Here is a 20,489-nt window from a genome sequence, read left to right as displayed (position 1 = left end):
TCCATTACTTTTAATAAAATGCTGAGTTCTGAATCAAAACCCAGAGAATGCTTATCTTCCCTGCCCAGGTCAGGTCATTGGACGACCAGTGCTGGAAGAAGTACAAATGTGGAATTACCAACATGGCGCTCTGGGTCCTGACCACCTCCCTCAACGCCACCTGACCCAACTTATGGTGAGCCCGTGTCCCTCGTAGCCGGTCTCGCCAAAGCTCATCCAGTATGGCACGCAGATCTTCGACCCTAAATTTTTGGTCCCGTTTCTTTGCCTCCTCTTGCAACATCGCTGTGGAAAAGGGGATGTGCAGTCACTGGAAATCACTTTTTACAGCTTTTTACAAACTTTAACTGAAATTAGCTTTTAAAAATTTATTCAAGGTGATTTCAGAACATGCAGCTCACTCAACTCCCAATGCCAAGCCTCAATCTGAGTTAGGACGTCTGTTCTCAGCTTTTTATATGGTTGGTCTGCGCGGTAAGCCGTTGGCTGTACCATGAACGAGGTACCTGATATGTAAAAATTTGCCAAAGTATAGTGCGAGATAAACGGAGAGCGCAAATGCCCATTTAATGGCATACGTCACACATCAGCCATTCCAGCAAATTCTGGCCCATAATCCAACCATTTGTCTTAGTAAAAAATTGTTTTCTTCAATCAATGAAAGCAGCAATTTGATGTTTGAACTTGTACTGGCTTCGTGTTTGTATGTCTGTGTGTATAATCTCCAACAGTTTTAACTCTTGAAGCTTTTTTTATTTAGATCTTCCACCTCCTGCTATGCGAGAAAGGCCTCCAGGATGCAAAACTGTCTTTGTTGGTGGCTTACCAGAGAATGGTTCGGAAGTGATGATCACTGAGATTTTTGGACAGTGTGGCGAAATCATAGCCATTCGTAAAAGCAAGAAGAATTTCTGCCATATTCGGTTTTCAGATGAATATATGATAGACAAAGCTCTCTTTTTGTCAGGTAATTTTTGTTTTTTTTCTTAATGGTTTTGTTTTTTTAGATTTCAAAATGTTATTTTTTTTTACAGAATCGTATTTACTTGATGGTGATAGTTGCTGAAAACCATGAATGTATTTTTTCATGGAGCTTAAAGGAGGAAGATGGTTTTAAAAAATCAAACTACTACAAAGAATTATGATTAAAATCTTTTGTATTATTTTTCTGTCTATTTTGATTGAGGTTTTTTTTTCCGAATACTGATGCTGATGAAGAAGTGACTAGAGTTGAAGTCTAAACACCACTTGAGGGATCTGAATTAACATCAGTAGATACAGTACAATCACCTTCATGATCTTACAAATGTCAACTGTGTAAGTTGATCCTCTAACACTGTTGAACTTGGTCACTCCTCCAACCAAATTTCCAGTGATGGCATCAACAATTGCTATTTAAAGAAAAATATTCCAGAAAGAGAGAATCAGATAGAAAAAAACAAAATTCTTCAGTTTTTTTTTTAAAGTTGATATGATTTCCCATTGTTGAAGTAGAGTACTTTCTGTAGTCTTTCAACATCCACAGATCAATTATCGTTTTCTCATTTCCTATGCATTTCCATGTCATGATATGTGAGTATTTTGTATACTTTTGGGCTTCAACAGGTTACCGAATAAGAATTGGCTCCAGTACAGATAAGAAGGACACAGGCCGCCTTCATGTTGATTTTGCTCAAGCTAGGGATGACCTTTATGAATGGGAGTGTAAACAGCGTATGTTGGCAAGAGAGGAACGGCATCGACGAAGAGTGGAAGAAGAAAGATTTCGACTACCTTCACCTCCACCAATAGTGCATTATTCAGAACATGAAAGTGCTACACTGTCAGAAAAACTTCGAGGTAATTTAAAAGTTCTGTACCATAAGTCTTTTGTCCTCAAATGAAACCTTTTGAGGGCAACAATTTATTAGTGCTTCCAAAATAGGGTCTTTTTCACATCCACCTATATATAAAAGTTTTGTACCTAGCACTTTTTTACACATGCCAACAATAATAAATTACAACTGAACAATCTTAAAAGGAAGGTATTGGAAAAAAAGATATAAAATCAGTCATTTTCTGCTGGTTTTTCTATTCCTGATGACCTGGCCTTCCTCCACAAGCTGGAGCCAGAGATCTGCAAGCAACTACCAAGCTACAGAAACTTCCCTCAGTAATTAGCCTCTAATTGGAGGCAGAGGGGATGGCCAAGGCACTAAATAAGTACTTTGGATCTGTCTTTACCAAGGAAGAAGATGCTGCCAGAGTCTCAGTAAAGTAAAATATAGTTGAGATACTGGATGGGCTAAAAATTGATAAAGAGGAGGTACTTGAAAGGCTAGCTGTACTTAAAGTAGATAAGTCACCCGGTCCTGTTGGGATGCATCCTAGCTTGCTGAGGGAAGTAAGGGTGGAAATTGCAGGGGTACTGGCCATAATCTTCCAATCACCCTTAGAAACGGGGTTGGTGCCAGAGGACTGGAGAATTGCAAATGTTACACCCTTGTTCAAAAAAGGGTGTAAGGATAAACCCAGCAACTACATGCCAGTCAGTGTAACCTCGGTGGTGGGGAAACTTTAGAAACGATAATCTGGGATAGAATTAACGAGCGTTAGTTGATTGGGGAAAGCTAGCACGGACTTGTTGAAGGCAAATCATGTTTAACTAACCTGATAGAGTTTTTTGATGAGGGCAATGCAGTTGATTTGGTGTATATGGACTTTCCAAAGGCGTTTGATAAGTAGCTTATCATCAAGATTGCGGCCCATGGAATAAAAGGGGCAGTAGTAATATGGATACAGAATTGGCTAAGGGACAGGAAACAGAGAGTGGTGAACGGTAGTTTTTCGGACTGGAGGGAGGTGTACAGTGGTCCCCGGGGTGGGGGGGGTCAGTGCTGGGACCACTGCTTTTCTTGATATATGTTAATGACTTGGACTTGGGTGTACAGGGCACAATTTCAATATTTGCAGATGACACAAAACTTGGAAGTGTAGTTAACCGTGAGGAGGATAGTGATAGACTTCAAGAGGATATAGACATGCTGGTGGCATGGGTATACACATGGCAGATGAAAATCAACGCAGAAAAATGTGAAGTGATGCGTTTCAGTAGGAAGAGCGACGGGAGGCAGTATAAACTAGAGGGCACAACTCTAAAAGGGGTACAGGAACAGAGTGATCTGGGGGTATATGTGCACAAATCGTTGAAGGTGGGAGGGCAGGTTGAGAAAGCGGTTAAAAAAACATATGGGATTCTGGACTTTATAAATAGGAGCTTAGGAAGTCACGATGAACCTTTGGTTGGGCCACAACTGGGGTATTGTGTCCAGTTCTGGGCACTGCACTTTACGAAAGATGTGAAGGCCTTAGAGAGGGTGCAGAAGAGATTTACTAGAATGATTCCAGGGATGAGGGACTTTAGTTACGTGGATAGACTGAAGAAGCTAGGGTTCTCCTTGGAACAGAGACGGTTGCGAGGAGATTTGATAGAGATATTCAAAATCATGAAGGATCTAGATGGAGAGAAACTGTTCCCATTGGCGGAAGGGTCAAGAGACATAGGGTGTAGATTTAAGGTGATTGGCAAAAGAACCAAAGGTGACATGAGGAAAAACTTTTTTACACAGCAAGTGGTTATGATCTGGAATGCACTGCCCGAGGGGGTGGTGGAGGCAAATTCAATCATGGCCTTCAAAAGGGAACTGGATAAGTACTTGAAAGGAAGAAATTTGCAGGGCTACGGGGAAAGGGCGGGGGAGTAGGACTAGCTGGATTGCTCTTGCATAGAGCTGGCCTGGACTCGATGTGCTGAATGGCCTCCTTCTGTGCTGTAACCTTTCTATGATTATAATTTACTTAGGATGTGCCTATTTCGACAACTTCCCCATAGGGGAATACCAAAACAGTAGCCTTAAAAGGACAGTCCTTGGCCATCTTAGCAGCAAACAACAAGCTCATTGCAACAGTGGTATCAGCAACAAAAATCTCTGGAGCAGCAAACCCAGCATCTTCAGATCGACACGAGATCTAATGGCAATGAGGTCACAGGAAAATAATAAATAGCTTTGGGCCACGTAATTATTGCCTGGTTAAATTGAGAAATTGTCAATTTAAAGCAGGCATTAATTATGATTGAGGCTAGAACAGGGGCAGATGAAGCCGCAGAAGCTTAAATCTCAGTAGAAGGATTAGACTTATATTGTTGAATAGGAGATGGAATGCCTGCTGAGAACAATCACTTAAACTTAGTTAAGGGAGATAATCTGGATAGCAAGTTAGAGTGCAGTAACCTCTGTGCATTTGGAATATCTCATTGAAACATATAAGATTCTGAGGGGGCTGGACAGGATAGATGCTGAGAGGTTGTTTGCCCTGGCTGGAGAGTCTAGAACTAGGGGGTATAGTCTCAGGATAAGGGGTCAGCCATTTAAGACTGAGATGAGTAGGAATTTCTTCACTCAGGGTTGTGAATCTTTGGAATTCTCTACCCCAAAGGGCTGTGGATGCTGAGTTGTTAAGTATACTCAAGGCTGAGATAGATAGATTTTTGGACTCCAGGGCAATCAAGGGATATGGGGATCGGGTGGGAAAGTGGAGTTGAGGTCGAAGATCAGCCATGATCTTATTGAATGGCGGAGCAGGCTCGAGGGGCCGTATGGCCTACTCCTGCTCCTAATTCTTATGTTCTTATGTAATACTGGAAGGTATTGATACAAGAGGGGCCATCTGTTTTCCTCCAAAAATGTTCAGTATGAAAAGCGCAGATCTCTTGATACTGACTGGCCAAAGCACGCCCAGACCAATGACATGAAGCAGTGTGGTGGTTACGGCATTGGATTAGCAACCCAGTGAGTTTGAATCTGACTGTGGCAAGTTGTGATATTGAACTCAATAAATCTGGTTATTTAAGGGCTGACACCAGAACAAAATATTACCATTAAAACAGCAGATTGTTTTAAAGGTCCAACTGGTTCACTAATATCGGTCAGGGAAGGGAACCTGCCAACCCTACTTGGCCTAAACAGGACTCCAATCCCACACAATGTGGTTGACTGGCATACCAAGCCATTCAGTTATAACAGTAACTACTAAGAAGCAAGAAGGTAGCCCATCAACACCATCTCAGAGCAAGTAGGGATGCATCCTTTCCAGCGTTGCCTACATCCTGAGAACAAATGTTTTTTTAAAAATTCCAACACCAAATCAGGTGCAGGACAGAGAGCAACTGGCATGCAAGTAATTTGTTAAGATTGCTTTTGAACAGTTAATTCTGGTTTATTCCTTTTTCTTTGGCTTACATTTGAATATATCAATCCCTTTCTTGCAGATGATGCAAAATTCTCTGAAGCTGTTCAGATCCTTTATACCTGGCTGGAACGAGGTGAAGTGAACCGTCGATCAGGAAACATCTTCTACTCCATGATCCAGTCAGCTAACAGCCATATTCGAAGGCTGATGAGTGAAAAAACTCTACATGAAAAAGAAATGGAGGAAGCCAAAGAGAAGTTTAAGAATGCTCTCTCAGGGATTCTGGTTCAGTGTGAGTAATAACCTCATTCTTCAACACTTAAATGTTTAGACACCTGAAATGGCCACCGTAGATAGCACTAGTACTTTCCACCTTTTGTCATTTATGTAATTTCTTTTTGCTCCATTTAATTAAATATTCATCTTTATTTTTAATGCAAGTATGACCAAAACATGACATATACATCTTAAAACATTTGTAATAATGCATATTTTGCACTCCGAGATATAGACATAAAACAGAAACCAGGTGCATGGCCCAGCAGCAAGCAGTGTTACCACCATACGTCCTTTAATTGGGTTGCCGTAATGCTGACTCCAGACACATCAATCACCTCCTCAGTACATGCTTACAAAGATACCCTAAAAATAAAAGACACAGAGTAATTTGGAAATATGAAGCAAGCAAGCCCCCTTTTTAAAAAAAAAATTATTTCTACCCTGTCTGTTTAGATGGTCTTCATGCACTACAGCCAAAGATGTCACTTATGTATCATGCTCCAGGCTTCTACCAAAATATTCTTGAGTTGTAACTGGGATGTGTGCAAAAGCTACCTGCAATATACTGTATGGGGAAATCCTATATTGAAACCCACGCAGCGCCATTCGTCCTCTTGCAAGCAGCTTCCAAATACATAGGGTAGATCCAAAAAAGGGGGATGGGTTAGGAGGGGAAACAGTGCAACACTGTCCGTTATTAGACATTACAACATACAGAAACTATATTAGTCATATGGTTTCTCCATACCCACTAAGTATATAGGATTAGTTCTGAAAGTGTACCTCAGTTCTTTTCTTTTCACTGGCAACAATTTTCACTGTAAATTTCCTGTAATTTAGCAACAGTCATTATGTCTAATTTAATAATGTACTCTTTATAGTCTTTTTATGAAGTTTAGTTTTTGTAATTTATCTTTTAAGTTTACTTTGTCAAGTTCTCCAACTCCACAAACATGCTATTGGGTTTCAGTTGCTTTGCAAGGCAGTTGGTCAGGATTTGTGACACTTTGAGCATCACCATCTTTCATTGATGATAATGTCTAACTTCATGATTTGCATATCTTGCTATGGTTCCTTCCCAGTGACTGATGTTCGCACAATGGGTTAGCATTTCCTATCAACTCATGATTTCCAAAATTCTGCACCATGTACCAAGTTCAAATTTATTGGAAAAAAATGCTCCAAATCCATTCAACTTACTCTTTTCAGCACAAAGATCTCGAATGCCAACTTATCTGTGAAGAACAAGTCTAACTCAGCAAGTTAGGAAAATTGTAACAAATAGAATAGCACAAGCTGAGTTAATCCCTCACTGACTTAGTCGGATGGGGAGAAGGTGTCTGGGTTCTTAAGGGCTGGCACAACTTCCTGTAGCTTAAGCCAACTGCTTAAGCTCCTTAACATCAGCATTTTGACATCACTCTATTGCCTGCAGACATGAGAACAAAAGTAACAGTCTTGTTTGCCTCCCGGCAGTCAATGCATAGAAACAGTGTGAAATTAAAAATGGCAGGAAATAAATAGAATAAGTAATTAGAATAAGTGGGTCGAGTAGGCAACTTGGAGTTAGCAGCATTCAGAGAAGCCAGCTTAGTGTATTGTGAAAGAATCTGTAACAGCTACTCTATTAACAGCAGTAAACTTAAGTGACATCAACAACTAAAAGAAACTTAAAATAAAATAGCCTTAATTGTTAGCCTACTGCTAGCATGCAACACTTTTTCAAGACACAATATATAATTAGCTGAATAATTTATATCTTATGTCACCCAATGCTAGCCAGTGAATTGGAATACTACATGATATCTGAGAGGTAAACTAAACTTGTTCCACAAACATTCAGGAACAATTCTGAGACCTGCTAATTGTAATAAGTGCATCTGCATAACACCCTATGCTTCAGGTAGATAATAAAACAATATAGAAGTGAACAACTGTTACAATCGATGTGTTGTAAACAGGGAAGTGGAGATTTGCTGTTACTTTATGGGGAAATAAATAGTTTTTAAGTACGGCACTGTGTAAGGCAACAATGTTCCAAATGCTGTCTTGGCTATAGAACAATGATAGGGTTTGGAAAGTGGCAATCAATATTGAGCAGACTGCAAACAGGGCTGTCATAACTATATTAAGTGTTTTTTCTGTACCATGTATTTCTCTTTTACAGCTCCACTGTAAGATGGATTTAGTTCCAAATTTAAACTTCAGTGCGCTCACATTTTTATGTCATAATTCTATATAAATTTTGGAATTTTTTTGCAGGTAACAATTGCACTTTGCAGCCCCCCCCCCACCCCAGTTTTAGGTTCCTCCATGTTATATATCAGTTCTCACCCAAGAGAATCGCCATCCCCACTTCTCCACAGTACCGTGAATGCCAATCTGCTGATTAAAAAAATAAATGAGAGCAGTTCAATGTGAATTCAGTTCCTTTCCATGGTGAAGCACTGATCCTACAATCTAATAGGAATTCTGCAAAGGTGGAATTCTCACCATTAAAATAGTACATGAAGTTTGTCATAACTTGCAATTTTTTATTCATTTCAGGGCATCAGTTAATGTCTAACCTACAGCTAATAAATGTAATTGTACTAATCTGAATAGGTTGGGTGAAGTTGTTTTATCTGTACTGAAGTCATTTTTAAGTTCAATTAAACTTACACTTGAATTAGGATTGGGTTCTTTGTGATAGACCATTTGATTCAGCAACACAGAAAAGCTACTCCCAAAACAAACATCCCTCAATTGCTCACTCACTGAACTATCTGTCCAATTCTTCCTTAATTTTTTTCCCACACCATCTGCCTCCACTGCCTTCCTCTTGGATAAATCTTTGCTGTCTGTGCTCGTTCTCTCTAATAAGCTTGAGCTGGGCCCCCAGGTAACAAATTTTGTTGCAATCTCAAATGTATTATTGGGTTCAATTTAACTATTTCCTTAAGAACCTTGAATAACATCCCGCTGAAGCCCTCTCTTCTCCAGAGGAAACAATCCTGGGGTCTTCAAACTCTCCTAACTGCTAAGATGCCTTAAGTTAGGTGCCCTTTCCTACACTGTGTCCAGTATCTGAATATCCTTGCTTAGTATGATGACCAGAATTGTACATGATGCTCCAGGTATGGCCATACTGGTACCTTGTATAGACTCATTATCACCTCTTGGGATTTGTTCTCACACTCTCTCTCTCTTTCTTTCTCTCTTTCTCTCTCTCTCTCTCTCTCTCTCTCTCTATATATATATATATATATATATATATATATATATACATCCCAAGATCTAGTTAGCTTTCGACATTGCTGCCACTTACTGCACTTTTGGTTTCAGTGAGTATCCACCAATACCGCCAGATCCCTCTCCTGTGTTGTGTCCTGTAGTCTAATCTGATTACCTTGCATTTTTCCATATTAAATGACATGCCACTCATCAACCCAGCTTCCCAATCTATCAAGATCCCTTTTTTGCTTGGTTTGCCTGCTCCCTATTGTTTGAACCTCCTCTCCCATTTGCAGTCTTCATCTGTCTGCAAACTTCGCTTTGTTTCTACTCCTTACTCCAAATAATTTATATACACTATATAGCAATGGCCTCAGCATTGATCCTTGTGTCATCCAAAGAAAAATGTCTTCTGAGGAATATGAAGTAACATCTAGCCTAACTGCATGATGACAGTACTTTTCCAACAAAAAAAACTAGCGCAAATGGGCTTTGCATTTCAAAAATTAAACAGCCTTTCCTGTAGGAAGTTCTGATCTCACCATGCTGTCAGTGGATGAACAGACCAATCCCTGGTGAGAGAGGGGAAATTAGAGGGCAAGTTACCCTAGGCCATTCTTGCGCATCTCCTGGGAACCACTCAAGAACAGCATTGGTACGGAGGGTTAGGAGCAGCTTTTTGTCCCACCCTCTTTGCCATGCATGACTTGGGGCACGAAAGAGAAAGGGAGAAAATAAAATGTGTATATTAATATTTTTTTCAACCTAAATAAATGCTCATAAATTAAATACAGATGTTTCCAATTGGATCTCAAACCTCTGTTAACAGATCCCTCCCTCCATCCCCACACCACTGCAGCCTCCTGCAGTCCTATACTACAGCCTGTGGTCTTCAGTCCTCTGACTCTGGCCTCCTGTACACCCCTCCACTCCATCATTGGTGACAGAGAGTTCAGTCATCTTGGCCCATCTCCCTGGAACCCTTCATAGACCTCTTTGTCATGCTACTTCTCCACTACTTTTAAAAGTCTCCTCAAAAATCCATCTTTTCACCCATGCTTTTGGTTATCTTTTCTCACTTTCTACTACCAATACTGCTACTCGGTGTGTGTTTCTCCTCTGGGAAATGCCTACATTAAAAAGTCCTTAAATGCAAGTTGTTGGATCTAAACACAAGTTTTAGTTGCTGATTAAGTAAAAATAAAATACAGCAAAAGGACCAGCTGCTTTTGTTTAATTAAAGTTAGAACAATGTTGTGATAATCCACAGTGTGGTTATGAGTAATGATTCCAACTGGAGTCATTCTATTTAAACAGACATTTTCTCCTTCTGTCACACTATCCAGTCTGTGTTTTAAAATTTATGTGTGCCAGCAGTCACAAAAAGATCCATGTTATTACTTCTGAGGATTAATTCAATTACCTCCAGAGGCGGGATTCTTGAAAGAGGAAATGTATAGGTTTGATTCTTTTTAATATCTAATTTGTTTAGGAATGGAAAAAAAAACATATATAGTTTTTTTTTAAATGGGCAATGAACCTGAGGAAGGTACACACCTACAAAATCGTGCAAAGTAAGTACAAGTTGGGGTCACTTTACACTGATCACAGAACTGCACTGACCACGGTAGCCTGCTTGCCTGCCTGACTCCCTTCCTCTTTTACTTCTCTACTCCTCACTAAATGCCTGGTGGGACCATAAACTGGGTTGTTTGACTCCCTTGTTCACCAAAGTTGAGCAGATTGTCTCCGTTTTCCACTCTGCCTCCAAGCAAAAGGCGTGGGACCATTTCTCAAAAGCTCAGCGCAAGAACCTGCATATGTGGCGAAAACAAGCTGAGGTTAGTACTTTTTTAATTCTCTCAATTTGTTTTGTGTGCATATATAATTTGATCAGAATGTCAATAAAAATGCTTGCAAGCAGTTGAAAGCAAATCTTGCATTTAAATGTGGGAGGGAGGTTTTGGCAATTTTTTTTTGCTTGTCCAAGTTAGGAATGTCGCTGCTGGGGAGTGGAAAACTTTTCTGACTTTTGTTACCCATTAAGGTCAGTTATAGCGTGGCTAATGCAGAGTAAATACCTTTTACTCTAGTTCCAACAATTTACTTAATCCCTACCTTGGAACAGCATTGCCTATTGTGAATTTCCTTTTTTCCGTACCCACCATCTTTTTGGCCTTTATAAGTGAGGTTGCCAGTTTATTAATTATTAGCCAATTTATGCTGTTGGCTAGTGACATCTGGAAACAGCATTGAAAGTGCCCAAACCCTTTGCACAAGAGGCTCTTGCAGCCATCAAGGAGAGGATTCAATCCCATGTCCAGAGGTAAAGTGGGCTAACTCACTGTGCCTTCATGCCTCCAAAATACTTTTCTTTTTTAAATTGGTGTCCTCATTTGGAATAACGTAAGACTCTTTTTAAAAAAAAATGCATCAAATGTAAATCCAAAACTAGATTTCATTGTTTTAAATACAGTCACACTGAATTAAAACAAACTATGTTCAGGAGGATTATAACAGCAAAGGTAAGTTATTTCAGACTATTTACCAGATATCGTAATGACAAAGCCACAGTTAAGTGGTTGGAGATGGTATAGTATATATTCACAGGCATTCTTTGTCATATTTCTCATTAAGCAATACCTAACTTTACTTGTCAGTGTTATCTCCATAAACTCTTTCAGTAAAGTAGATGCACTGTCACCTATGAGAACATTTAATTGTCAATTAATTAACACCATTGTAGTCATCTCTTCCCAACTGTACTAGAAAACTGGTGAGTACAAATTGGACTAATTTCTCAAGGAATTTAAATGCAAAGTTTATGGTGCATAAAACTGGCCACGTTTTAAAGTAAGGTGTGCTTCATTCCACGCAATTCTGGGGCTATCATCTTGTGTTCCTCTAAAATGACCTGTACGTCAAAGGTAAGCTCCTTTTCAATAACATTTACATCTGCAGTAGTTGAAATGCATCTTTAGGAAGATGCAGGGTGTACTAAGTTTCTAGACCAAAGGAATGTGCAGTAAGCAGATTGTCAGCCTGTCCATATGGAGTGAAGTACAACTGCTGAAGGGCTGCACACCAATTACATTTATACTTAAAACTAGAGTAATGGAGAGAGGACAAAGCAAAGCTGAATTTGTACTCTTTAGGAGCAACAAAAAGGAGTGAATTTAAGCAGCTGGATTATCAGATATCTCATTCAAAAGTAGGAAAAGGCAGTTTCTTAATGGTTTGTTATATTTACTCTTTTTTTAAAAATGTATTAATTATATAGAAGATTCTAAGAGTCTTATACCTGTTTCTTTAGGGGACAAAAGTTGACCAATCTTAAAATATGACTCTCATTTCATCTAGAAATATTATGAACTCTCTGCCATTAAGCCCATAGAATTTTGAATTACCTAAACCATTTTTACCTAATTGTTTTGCTGTTAACTGATTTAAAAATCATACATATCTACTTTTTTAAATACAATTTTTAACATTACAATGTGATCATATGAACATTTGGGGTCTGTTTTAGAACTGTCACATTCTTTAATCGTTTTGCTTACATGTTCACAAATTTTACTGTGTACATTTTCCAGGTTTGGAATGTAATTTGCGCATATTGTTTTCCAAAGTAGCAAATGTTTTGAAAATCTACCCCATTAGTTCTCCTGGAAATCTCTGAGCTTTACAGCAAACATGCAAAGAAGCAGATGACAAGTATATGTCAGTGGTGTAGCAGCCAGTTCTGCTTGTGGAGTGCTCCTTGTGAAATCAATCAAAAGTTTCTATCCACATCCTCAGGAAATTCGTAACATCCATAATGATGAGCTTATGGGTATTCGTCGTGAAGAAGAAATGGAGATGTCTGACGATGATATGGAAGAAATGCCAGAGGATAAAATAATAGATGAATCAGGTATGAGGTGCTGAGATAATGTAAACCTTCTAATATGTAAATACGTATTGTAGTTCATTTTCTTTTTTACTGTCAGCTGTGGCTCAGTGGTAGCACTTTTGCCTCTGAGTCAGATTCAGGTTCAAGTCCCACTCCAGAGACTTGTGCAGTGCAGAGGGAGTGCTGCATTGTCAGAGGTGCTGTCTTTCGGATGAGACATTAAACCGAGGTCCCGTCTGTTTTCTCAAGTGGACGTAAATCATGGCACTGTTCACAGAAGAGTTCTCAGTGTCCTGGCCAATATTTATCCCTCAAACAACATCATTTATCTGGTCATTTATCTCATTGCTGTTTGTGGGACCTTGCTGTGCACAAATTGGCTGCTGCATTTCCCTACATTACAACAGTGACTACACTTCAAAAAGAATAAGTACTTAATTGGCTGTAAAGTGCTTTGGGGAGTCCTGAGGTCGTGAAAAGTGCTATATAAATGCAAGTTCTTTAAATGTTTTAAAATGAACCATTGTGTGCAAGGAGCAATTGTGCCTTAATCTTTAAGATCTTGAAGAGCACATGTCACATTCGACAACAGCAACGATTTGCTTTTATATTGCGCCTTTAATATAGTAAAACGTCCCAAGTGCTTCACTGGAACATAATCAGACAAAAATGACACCGAGCCAAAGAAGGAGATATTAAGATGGATGACCAAAAGCTTGATTAAAGAGGTAGGTTTTAAGGAGGGTCTTAAAGGAGGAGAGAGAAGCAGAGACGGTTAGGGAGGGAATTCCAGAACTTAGTCCCTATGTGGTTGAAGGCACGGCCATTCAATAAATATTCCTGTGGCTACAGTAATTGTACTAATTGTCATCTTTTATTTCCCTGGCACTAATGCACTTGGAAGGGATAACTTTTGTCAGTTTGGCTCAGTTGATAGCACTCTCACCTCTGATTTAGAAGATTGTGGGTTCAAGTCCCATTCCAGTGATTTAGGTGGTGTTTGAAGATCCCATTGCACTATTCTCCCAGTGTCCCAGCCAGCATTCTTTACTCAATCAACACCACCAAAAGCAGATTAACTGATCTTTCATCTCATAGAGTCATAGAGTTATACAGCACGGATAGAGGCCCTTCGGCCCATCGTGTCAGCGCCGGCCATCAGCCCTGTCTACTCTAATCCCATATTCCAGCATTTGGTCCGTAGCCTTGTATGCTATGGCATTTCAAGTGCTCATCCAAATGCTTCTTGAATGTTGTGAGAGTTCCTGCCTCCACAACCCTTTCAGGCAGTGAGTTCCAGACTCCAACCACCCTCTGGGTGAAAAAGTTCTTTCTCAAATCCCCTCTAAACCTCCCGCCTTTTACCTTGAATCTATGTCCCCTTGTTATAGAACCCTCAACGAAGGGAAAAAGCTCCTTAGTATCCATCCTATCTGTGCCCCTCATAATTTTGTACACCTCAATCATGTCCCCCCTCAGCCTCCTCTGCTCCAAGGAAAACAAACCCAATCTTCCCAGTCTCTCTTCATAGCTGAAGCGCTCCAGCCCTGGTAACATCCTGGTGAATCTCCTCTGCACCCTCTCCAAAGCGATCAATTCCTTCCTGTAGTGTGGCGACCAGAACTGCACACAGTACTCCAGCTGTGGCCTAACCAGTGTTTTATACAGCTCCATCATAACCTCCTTGCTCTTATATTCTATGCCTCGGCTAATAAAGGCAAGTATCCCATATGCTTTCTTTACCACCTTATCTACCTGTTCCGCCGCCTTCAGGGATCTGTGAACTTGCACACCAAGATCCCTCTGACCCTCTGTCTTGCCTAGGGTCCTCCCATTCATTGTGTATTCCCTTGCCTTGTTAGTCCCTCCAAAGTGCATCACCTCGCACTTTTCCGGGTTAAATTCCATTTGTCACTGTTCCGCCCATCTGACCAACCCATCTATATCGTCCTGCAGACTGAGGCTATCCTCCTCGCTATTTACCACCCTACCAATCTTTGTATCATCAGCGAACTTACTGATCATACCTTTTACATTCCTATCCAAGTCGTTAATGTAGACCACAAACAGCAAGGGACCCAGCACCGATCCCTGTGGTACCCCACTGGCCACAGGCTTCCAGTCACAAAAACAACCGTCGACCATCACCCTCTGCCTTCTGCCACTAAGCCAGTTTTGCATCCAAAGTGCCAAGGCACCCTGGATTCCATGGGCTCGTACCTTCTTGACCAGTCTCCTGTGGGGGACTTTATCGAAGGCCTTACTGAAATCCATGTATACCACATCCACTGCGTTACCCTCATCCACACGCCTAGTCACCCCCTCAAAAAATTCAATCAAATTAGTCAGACATGATCTTCCCTTGACAAAGCCATGTTGACTATCCCTGATTAATCCTTGCTTCTCCAAGTGGAGACTAATTTTGTCCTTCAGAATTTTTTCCAATAATTTTCCTACCACTGATGTTAGGCTCACTGGCCTGTAGTTCCCCGGTTTTTCCATACTCCCCTTCTTGAATAATGGTATTACATTAGCAGTTCTCCAGTCCTCTGGCACATCCCCTGTGGCCAGAGAGGTTCTGAATATATGTGTCAGAGCCCCCGCAATCTCCTCCTTTGCCTCACACAGTAGCCTGGGATACATTTCGTCCGGGCCTGGGGATTTATCCATTTTTAGGCCTGCTAAAACCGCCAATACCTCCTCCCGCTCGATGTTAATATGTTCGAGTATATCACAGTCCCCCTGCCGTATTTCTATGTCTACATCGTCCTTCTCTTTGCTGTAACATAAAAAGGCTGATGTGTTTGTCTACATAGCAACAGTGACTGCATTTCAAAGCAATTTGTTGTATATAAAATGCTTTAGGATGTTATGGAAGAAGTGATAAGTTGACAAGTCAATTCTTTGTTGTTTCTTTGTTAATCTGTCTTTAGTGCAGCTTTTCACACTGTAAACAAAAAAGTAGTGTCTTTTTTTATTCGTTCATGGGATGTGGGCATCGCTGGCAAGGCCAGCATTTATTGCCCATCCCTAATTGCCCTTGAGAAAGTGGCTGGTCCAGTAAAGTTTCTGGTCAATGGTGACCCCAGGATGTTGATTGTGGGGGTTTCGGCGATGGTAATGCCGTTGAATGTCAAGGGGAGGTGGTTAGACTGTCTCTTGTTGGAGATAGTCATTGTCTGGCGCGAATGTTACTTGCCACTTATCAGCCCAAGCCTGGATGTTGTCCAGGTCTTGCTGCATGCGGGCACGGACTGCTTCATTATCTGAGGAGTTGCGAATGGAACTGAACACTGTGCCATCATCAGCGAACAATCCCATTTCTGACTTTATGATGGAGGGAAAGTCATTGATGAAGCAGCTGAAGATGGTTGGACCTAGGACACTGCTCTGAGGAACTCCTGCAGCAATGTCCTGGGGCTGAGATGATTGGCCTCCAACAACCACTACCATCTTCCTTTGTGCTAGGTATGACTCCAGCCACTGGAGAGTTTTCCCCCTGATTCCCATTGATTTCAATTTTACTAGGGGTCCTTAGTGCCACACTCGGTCAAATGCTGCCTTGATGTCAAGGGCAGTCACTCTCACCTCACCTCTGGAATTCAGCTCTTTTGTCCATGTTTGGACCAAGGCTGTAATGACATCTGGAGCCGAGTGATCCTGGCGGAACCCAAACTGAGCATCGGTGAGCAGGTTATTGGGGAGTAAGTGCCGCTTGATAGCACTGTCGATGACACCTTCCATCACTTTGCTGATGATTGAGAGTAGACTGATGGGGCGGTAATTGGCCGGATTGGATTTGTCCTGCTTTTTGTGGACAGGACATACCTGGGCAATTTTCCACATTGTCGGGTAGATGCCAGTGGAAGGAAAATGTTGTTCCTTCATTACAAGTTTATAAATACGATTTCTCAAAATAGCATACAATATTTTAATAGTATGTGTAAGTCTGTAGCTGAGACCATGATATATTTAATTAAAGACATTGGCTTAAATGAATGGTGAGGCCTGAGGTGCCTCCGATATTGGGCCTCGGGCGTCATTTCAATCGAGCCAGTGAGAGTAAGCTGCGGATACCAACAGGCAGCTCGCCACAGTATTTATGTGGCTGGTACAGTAAAGTTTCTGGTCAATGGTGATCAGGCCGTTGCTGGTGTCTCAGCAGCCCTCGTGTAAGTGAGGGGGGGTGGGGCCTGGTCAGGAGTTATCGGTAGCCGGGTGAGAAGTAGAGGCGCTCGGGTGGAGGGTGGAGGGAGCAGCAGCGATCGGGGGGGGGGGGGGGGAGTGGTGGGAAGAGATATCTGTGGTGATCGAGGGAGCACGGCACGCCGATTTTCTGGTCTTTACCAATACAGCAGGCAGGCCGCTTCCTACTCGTAGTGAGCGTGTGCTTCCCGCCCGCCATGTTGATGGCGTAGGAGGACCTTTACCAACCAAAAAATAGTTGCGTGTGGCCAAATTTCTGGGCCATTATCTGTGTAACAAGAAAGGTCATTTGGTCCATTGAGCTGGTTCTCTTCACATACCATATACCCTTTCACAGATTCTGCTCAATTTTACTTAATTCCTGAAAGATCTAAATAACCACAGTTAACTTTTGACAAGATTAAGTTCTGTGAAATTATCAGTATGCATCACCCTATAGTTATCCACACTAAAATCCACTTTTCTGAATGCACAGCAGGTAAATGCACCACTCAAAATTGTACTAAGCCATAGAAACCGTGGAGACCCCAGTTTATTTTGTGGTGAGTTATTTAGTCTCAGCTGGGGTGCAGGCTTTTGTGCCCCTGGACCACGGAAGGAAAATATTAGTCAAAGTTTACACTCCTGATTATTATCCAGTGTCCGTTTTCGAAAGTTTTTATCCATGTGTGGATATTGAATGAGAACAGGATTAGGCTTAGCTTTTGTGAATGTAAAGAATCTTACAACACCAGGTTATTGTCCAACAATTTTATTTGAAAATCACAAGCTTTCGGAGGCTTTCTCCTTCGTCAGGTGAATGTGGGAATCCTTGAACGTTTCGCATTTATATTCAGCGAACAATACCTGGTGATTACAGATAATCTTTCCAACTGCCCGTTGTCAAGGCAATCAAAGTGTTCAGACAGAGAGGTGTTACCTACAGGACCACCGAATATACAAACGGCCAGAACACAAAACAGAGAGAGAGAGGGAGAAACATCCGAAAGGAAGAGAAAGACAGAAAATGACCCGTTGTATTAAAAACAGATCACTTTTATTCGCTGGTGGGGTTACGTGTAGCGTGACATGAACCCAAGATCCCGGTTGAGGCCGTCCTCATGGGTGCGGAACTTGGCTATCAATTTCTGCTTGACGATTTTGCGTTGTCGTGTGTCTCGAAGGCCGCCTTGGAGAACGCTTACCCGAAGATCGGTGGCTGAATGTCCTTGACTGCTAAAGTGTTCCCCGACTGGGAGGGAACCCTCCTGTCTGGCGATTGTTGCGTGGTGTCCGTTCATCCGTTGTCGCAGTGTCTGCATGGTCTCTCATCCTTTCCTGCAACGTATGAGGTAGACAACGTTGGCCGAGTCCCAGGAGTACGAACCATGTACCTGGTGGGTGGTGTCCTCTCGTGTGATGTTGGTATCTGTGTCGATGATCTGGCATGTCTTGCAGAGGTTGCCGTGGCAGAGTTGTGTGGTGTCGTGGACGCTGTTCTCCTGAAAGCTGGGTAATTTGCTGCGAACGATGGTCTGTTTGAGGTTGGGTGGCTGTTTGAAGGCGAGTAGTGGAGGTGTGGGGATGGCCTTAGCGAGGTGTTCGTCGTCATTGATGACATGTTGAAGGCTGCGGAGAACATGGCGTAGTTTCTCCGCTCCGGGGAAGTACTGGACGACGAAGGGTACTCTGTTGGTTGCGTCCCGTGTTAGTCTTCTGAGGAGGTCTATGCGATTTTTTGCTGTGGCCCGTCGGAACTGTCGATCGACGAGTCGAGCGTCATATCCCGTTCTTACGAGGGCGTCTTTCAGCGTCTGTAGGTGTCCATCGCGTTCCTCCTCGTCTGAGCAGATCCTGTGTATTCGCAGGGCCTGTCCATAGGGGATGGCCTCTTTGACGTGGATCGGGTGGAAGCTGATAAGTGTTCCTGGTTCAACTGGTCCGTGGGTGCTGAGTTTTTGTAGGAAGTCTGTAGTGTCGCGACAGAAGCTGGGGTTTCCCTGTACGATGGTTTTCAGGATGCCCTCGACGTATCCAGAGAGGTTCTCACACACGGTTCCGTTGCCTGATACGATAGGACGTCCGGGTGTGTTGGCTTTGTGTATCTTTGGGAGGCAGTAGAAGTCTCCCACGTGGGGAGTACGTGGGATGAGAGCGCGTTGGATGCTTTGAAGGTCTGGATCGAAGGTCTTGATCAGTTTGTTGAGCTGGTGGGTGTGTTCTTTGGTCGGATCTGCGGGTAACCGCCTGTAGTGTTCCTGGTTGTCCAGTTGTCGCTATGCTTCTTTGCAATAGTCCGTTCTGTTCTGTATGACGATGGCTCCTCCTTTGTCCGCTGGTTTGATGACGATGTTGCGGTTGGTCTTAAGAGCGTTGATAGCGTTGCGTTGTGCTCGGGTGACATTCTGGACTGTCTTGTGAGTGCGGCTGATGAATCTGGCATTGACGCATTTCCTGACAGCTTGAGCATACATGTCAAGCTTAGGGCAGTGATCCTCCGGAGGAGTCCAGTTTGACTCTTTCTTCTTCGGTTGCTGTACCGCGGATCCCTCTGTCTGCTGTTTCGGATTGTTGATTGTCTCATTGGGTTCGCTGCTGAAATCTTGGGATTTGTGGAAGAATTCCCGGAACCTCATTCTCCTGATGAATTCCTCTGTGTCCGCCGCGAGACCAATGGGGTCCATTTTGGTCGTGGGGCAGAAATTGAGCCCTCGGCTGAGAACTTCGATTTCGTCTGGTTGAAGGGTGTGGTCGGACAAATTGACGATAGACTTCCCTGTGGTTGCAACCGTGGTACCAGGGGAGGCTTGGTTGATGCTGGTGGTGATGCCGAGTTTCTCAAGCTTCCTGCTCTTGGTTTTCATGTAGGCAGCGTAGTTCTGTTGCCTCGTCTGTTTGGCGGTGTCTCGTAGCTGGTCTGCTGTGTCCTGAGTACAGGTTGAGAGTATGGACTCTATCTTGGTTTCGAGGTTGTGGCGTCTGCTGTCGGGTTGGTGTACGAGATGGTTGCAGAGTGTGCGAGAGGTACGACGGCGGAGTGTCTCAGCGTAATCTGAGTTGTATGTCGACTTGAGTGGGTTCGTGATCTGTAGTCCTTTCGGGATCTTGTCTGCACACTTTGTCTGAACACTTTGATTGCCTTGACAACGGGCAGTTGGAAAGATTATCTGTAATCACCAGGTATTGTTCTCTGAATATAAATGCGAAACGTTCAAGGATTCCCACATTCACCTGACGAAGGAGAAAGCCTCCGAAAGCTTGTGATTTTCAAATAAAATTGTTGGACAATAACCTGGTGTTGTAAGATTCTTTACATTTGTCAACCCCAGTCCATCACCGGCATCTCCACATCATAGCTTTTGTGAGATTAAATAGCCTGCCAAGACACTGTTCAGGTTCAGAAATGAAGAATAGTTACTTGGCATTGCTAACAGAGAGCTGCTGGTGCTCATGAAACTCTACTCCAACATGAATCTGGATATAAGGGAAGAAATTGGAGGAAAAATCCACCTACCATACCTTAATTCACCTTTATCCGTTGCTTATTTTGTCCCGATCCCCAGTGATTACCCAGAGTGTAGCTGGTCAACAACTAGAGTATATTCAATCAACTAATGTGAGTTGTCATTAATGTATTCCATGAGTTGAGTTTTCAGTACTCACAATGTATTACTTGATCTTGGCACATTGG

The 20,489-nt window shown here is 42.3% G+C and overlaps 1 protein-coding gene across 3 annotated transcripts in view; it reads left to right on the top strand.

Moving 5' to 3' along the window:
• Positions 1-20,489, top strand: part of LOC137332931 (ecto-NOX disulfide-thiol exchanger 2-like) — a 266,243-nt gene that overhangs the window by 195,724 nt on the left and 50,030 nt on the right. For all 3 annotated transcript variants that reach the window (XM_067996973.1, XM_067996971.1, XM_067996972.1), the window contains 5 exons: positions 761-967; positions 1,606-1,839; positions 5,309-5,521; positions 10,456-10,562; positions 12,520-12,634. In XM_067996973.1, coding sequence (XP_067853074.1) covers positions 761-967; positions 1,606-1,839; positions 5,309-5,521; positions 10,456-10,562; positions 12,520-12,634 — 876 coding nt within the window. The remainder of the gene's footprint in view (positions 1-760; positions 968-1,605; positions 1,840-5,308; positions 5,522-10,455; positions 10,563-12,519; positions 12,635-20,489) is intronic.

Source organism: Heptranchias perlo, chromosome 15 (assembly GCF_035084215.1).
Source record: "Heptranchias perlo isolate sHepPer1 chromosome 15, sHepPer1.hap1, whole genome shotgun sequence".
Lineage (NCBI taxonomy): Eukaryota > Metazoa > Chordata > Chondrichthyes > Hexanchiformes > Hexanchidae > Heptranchias > Heptranchias perlo.
This window is presented reverse-complemented; position numbering and strand designations above follow the sequence as displayed.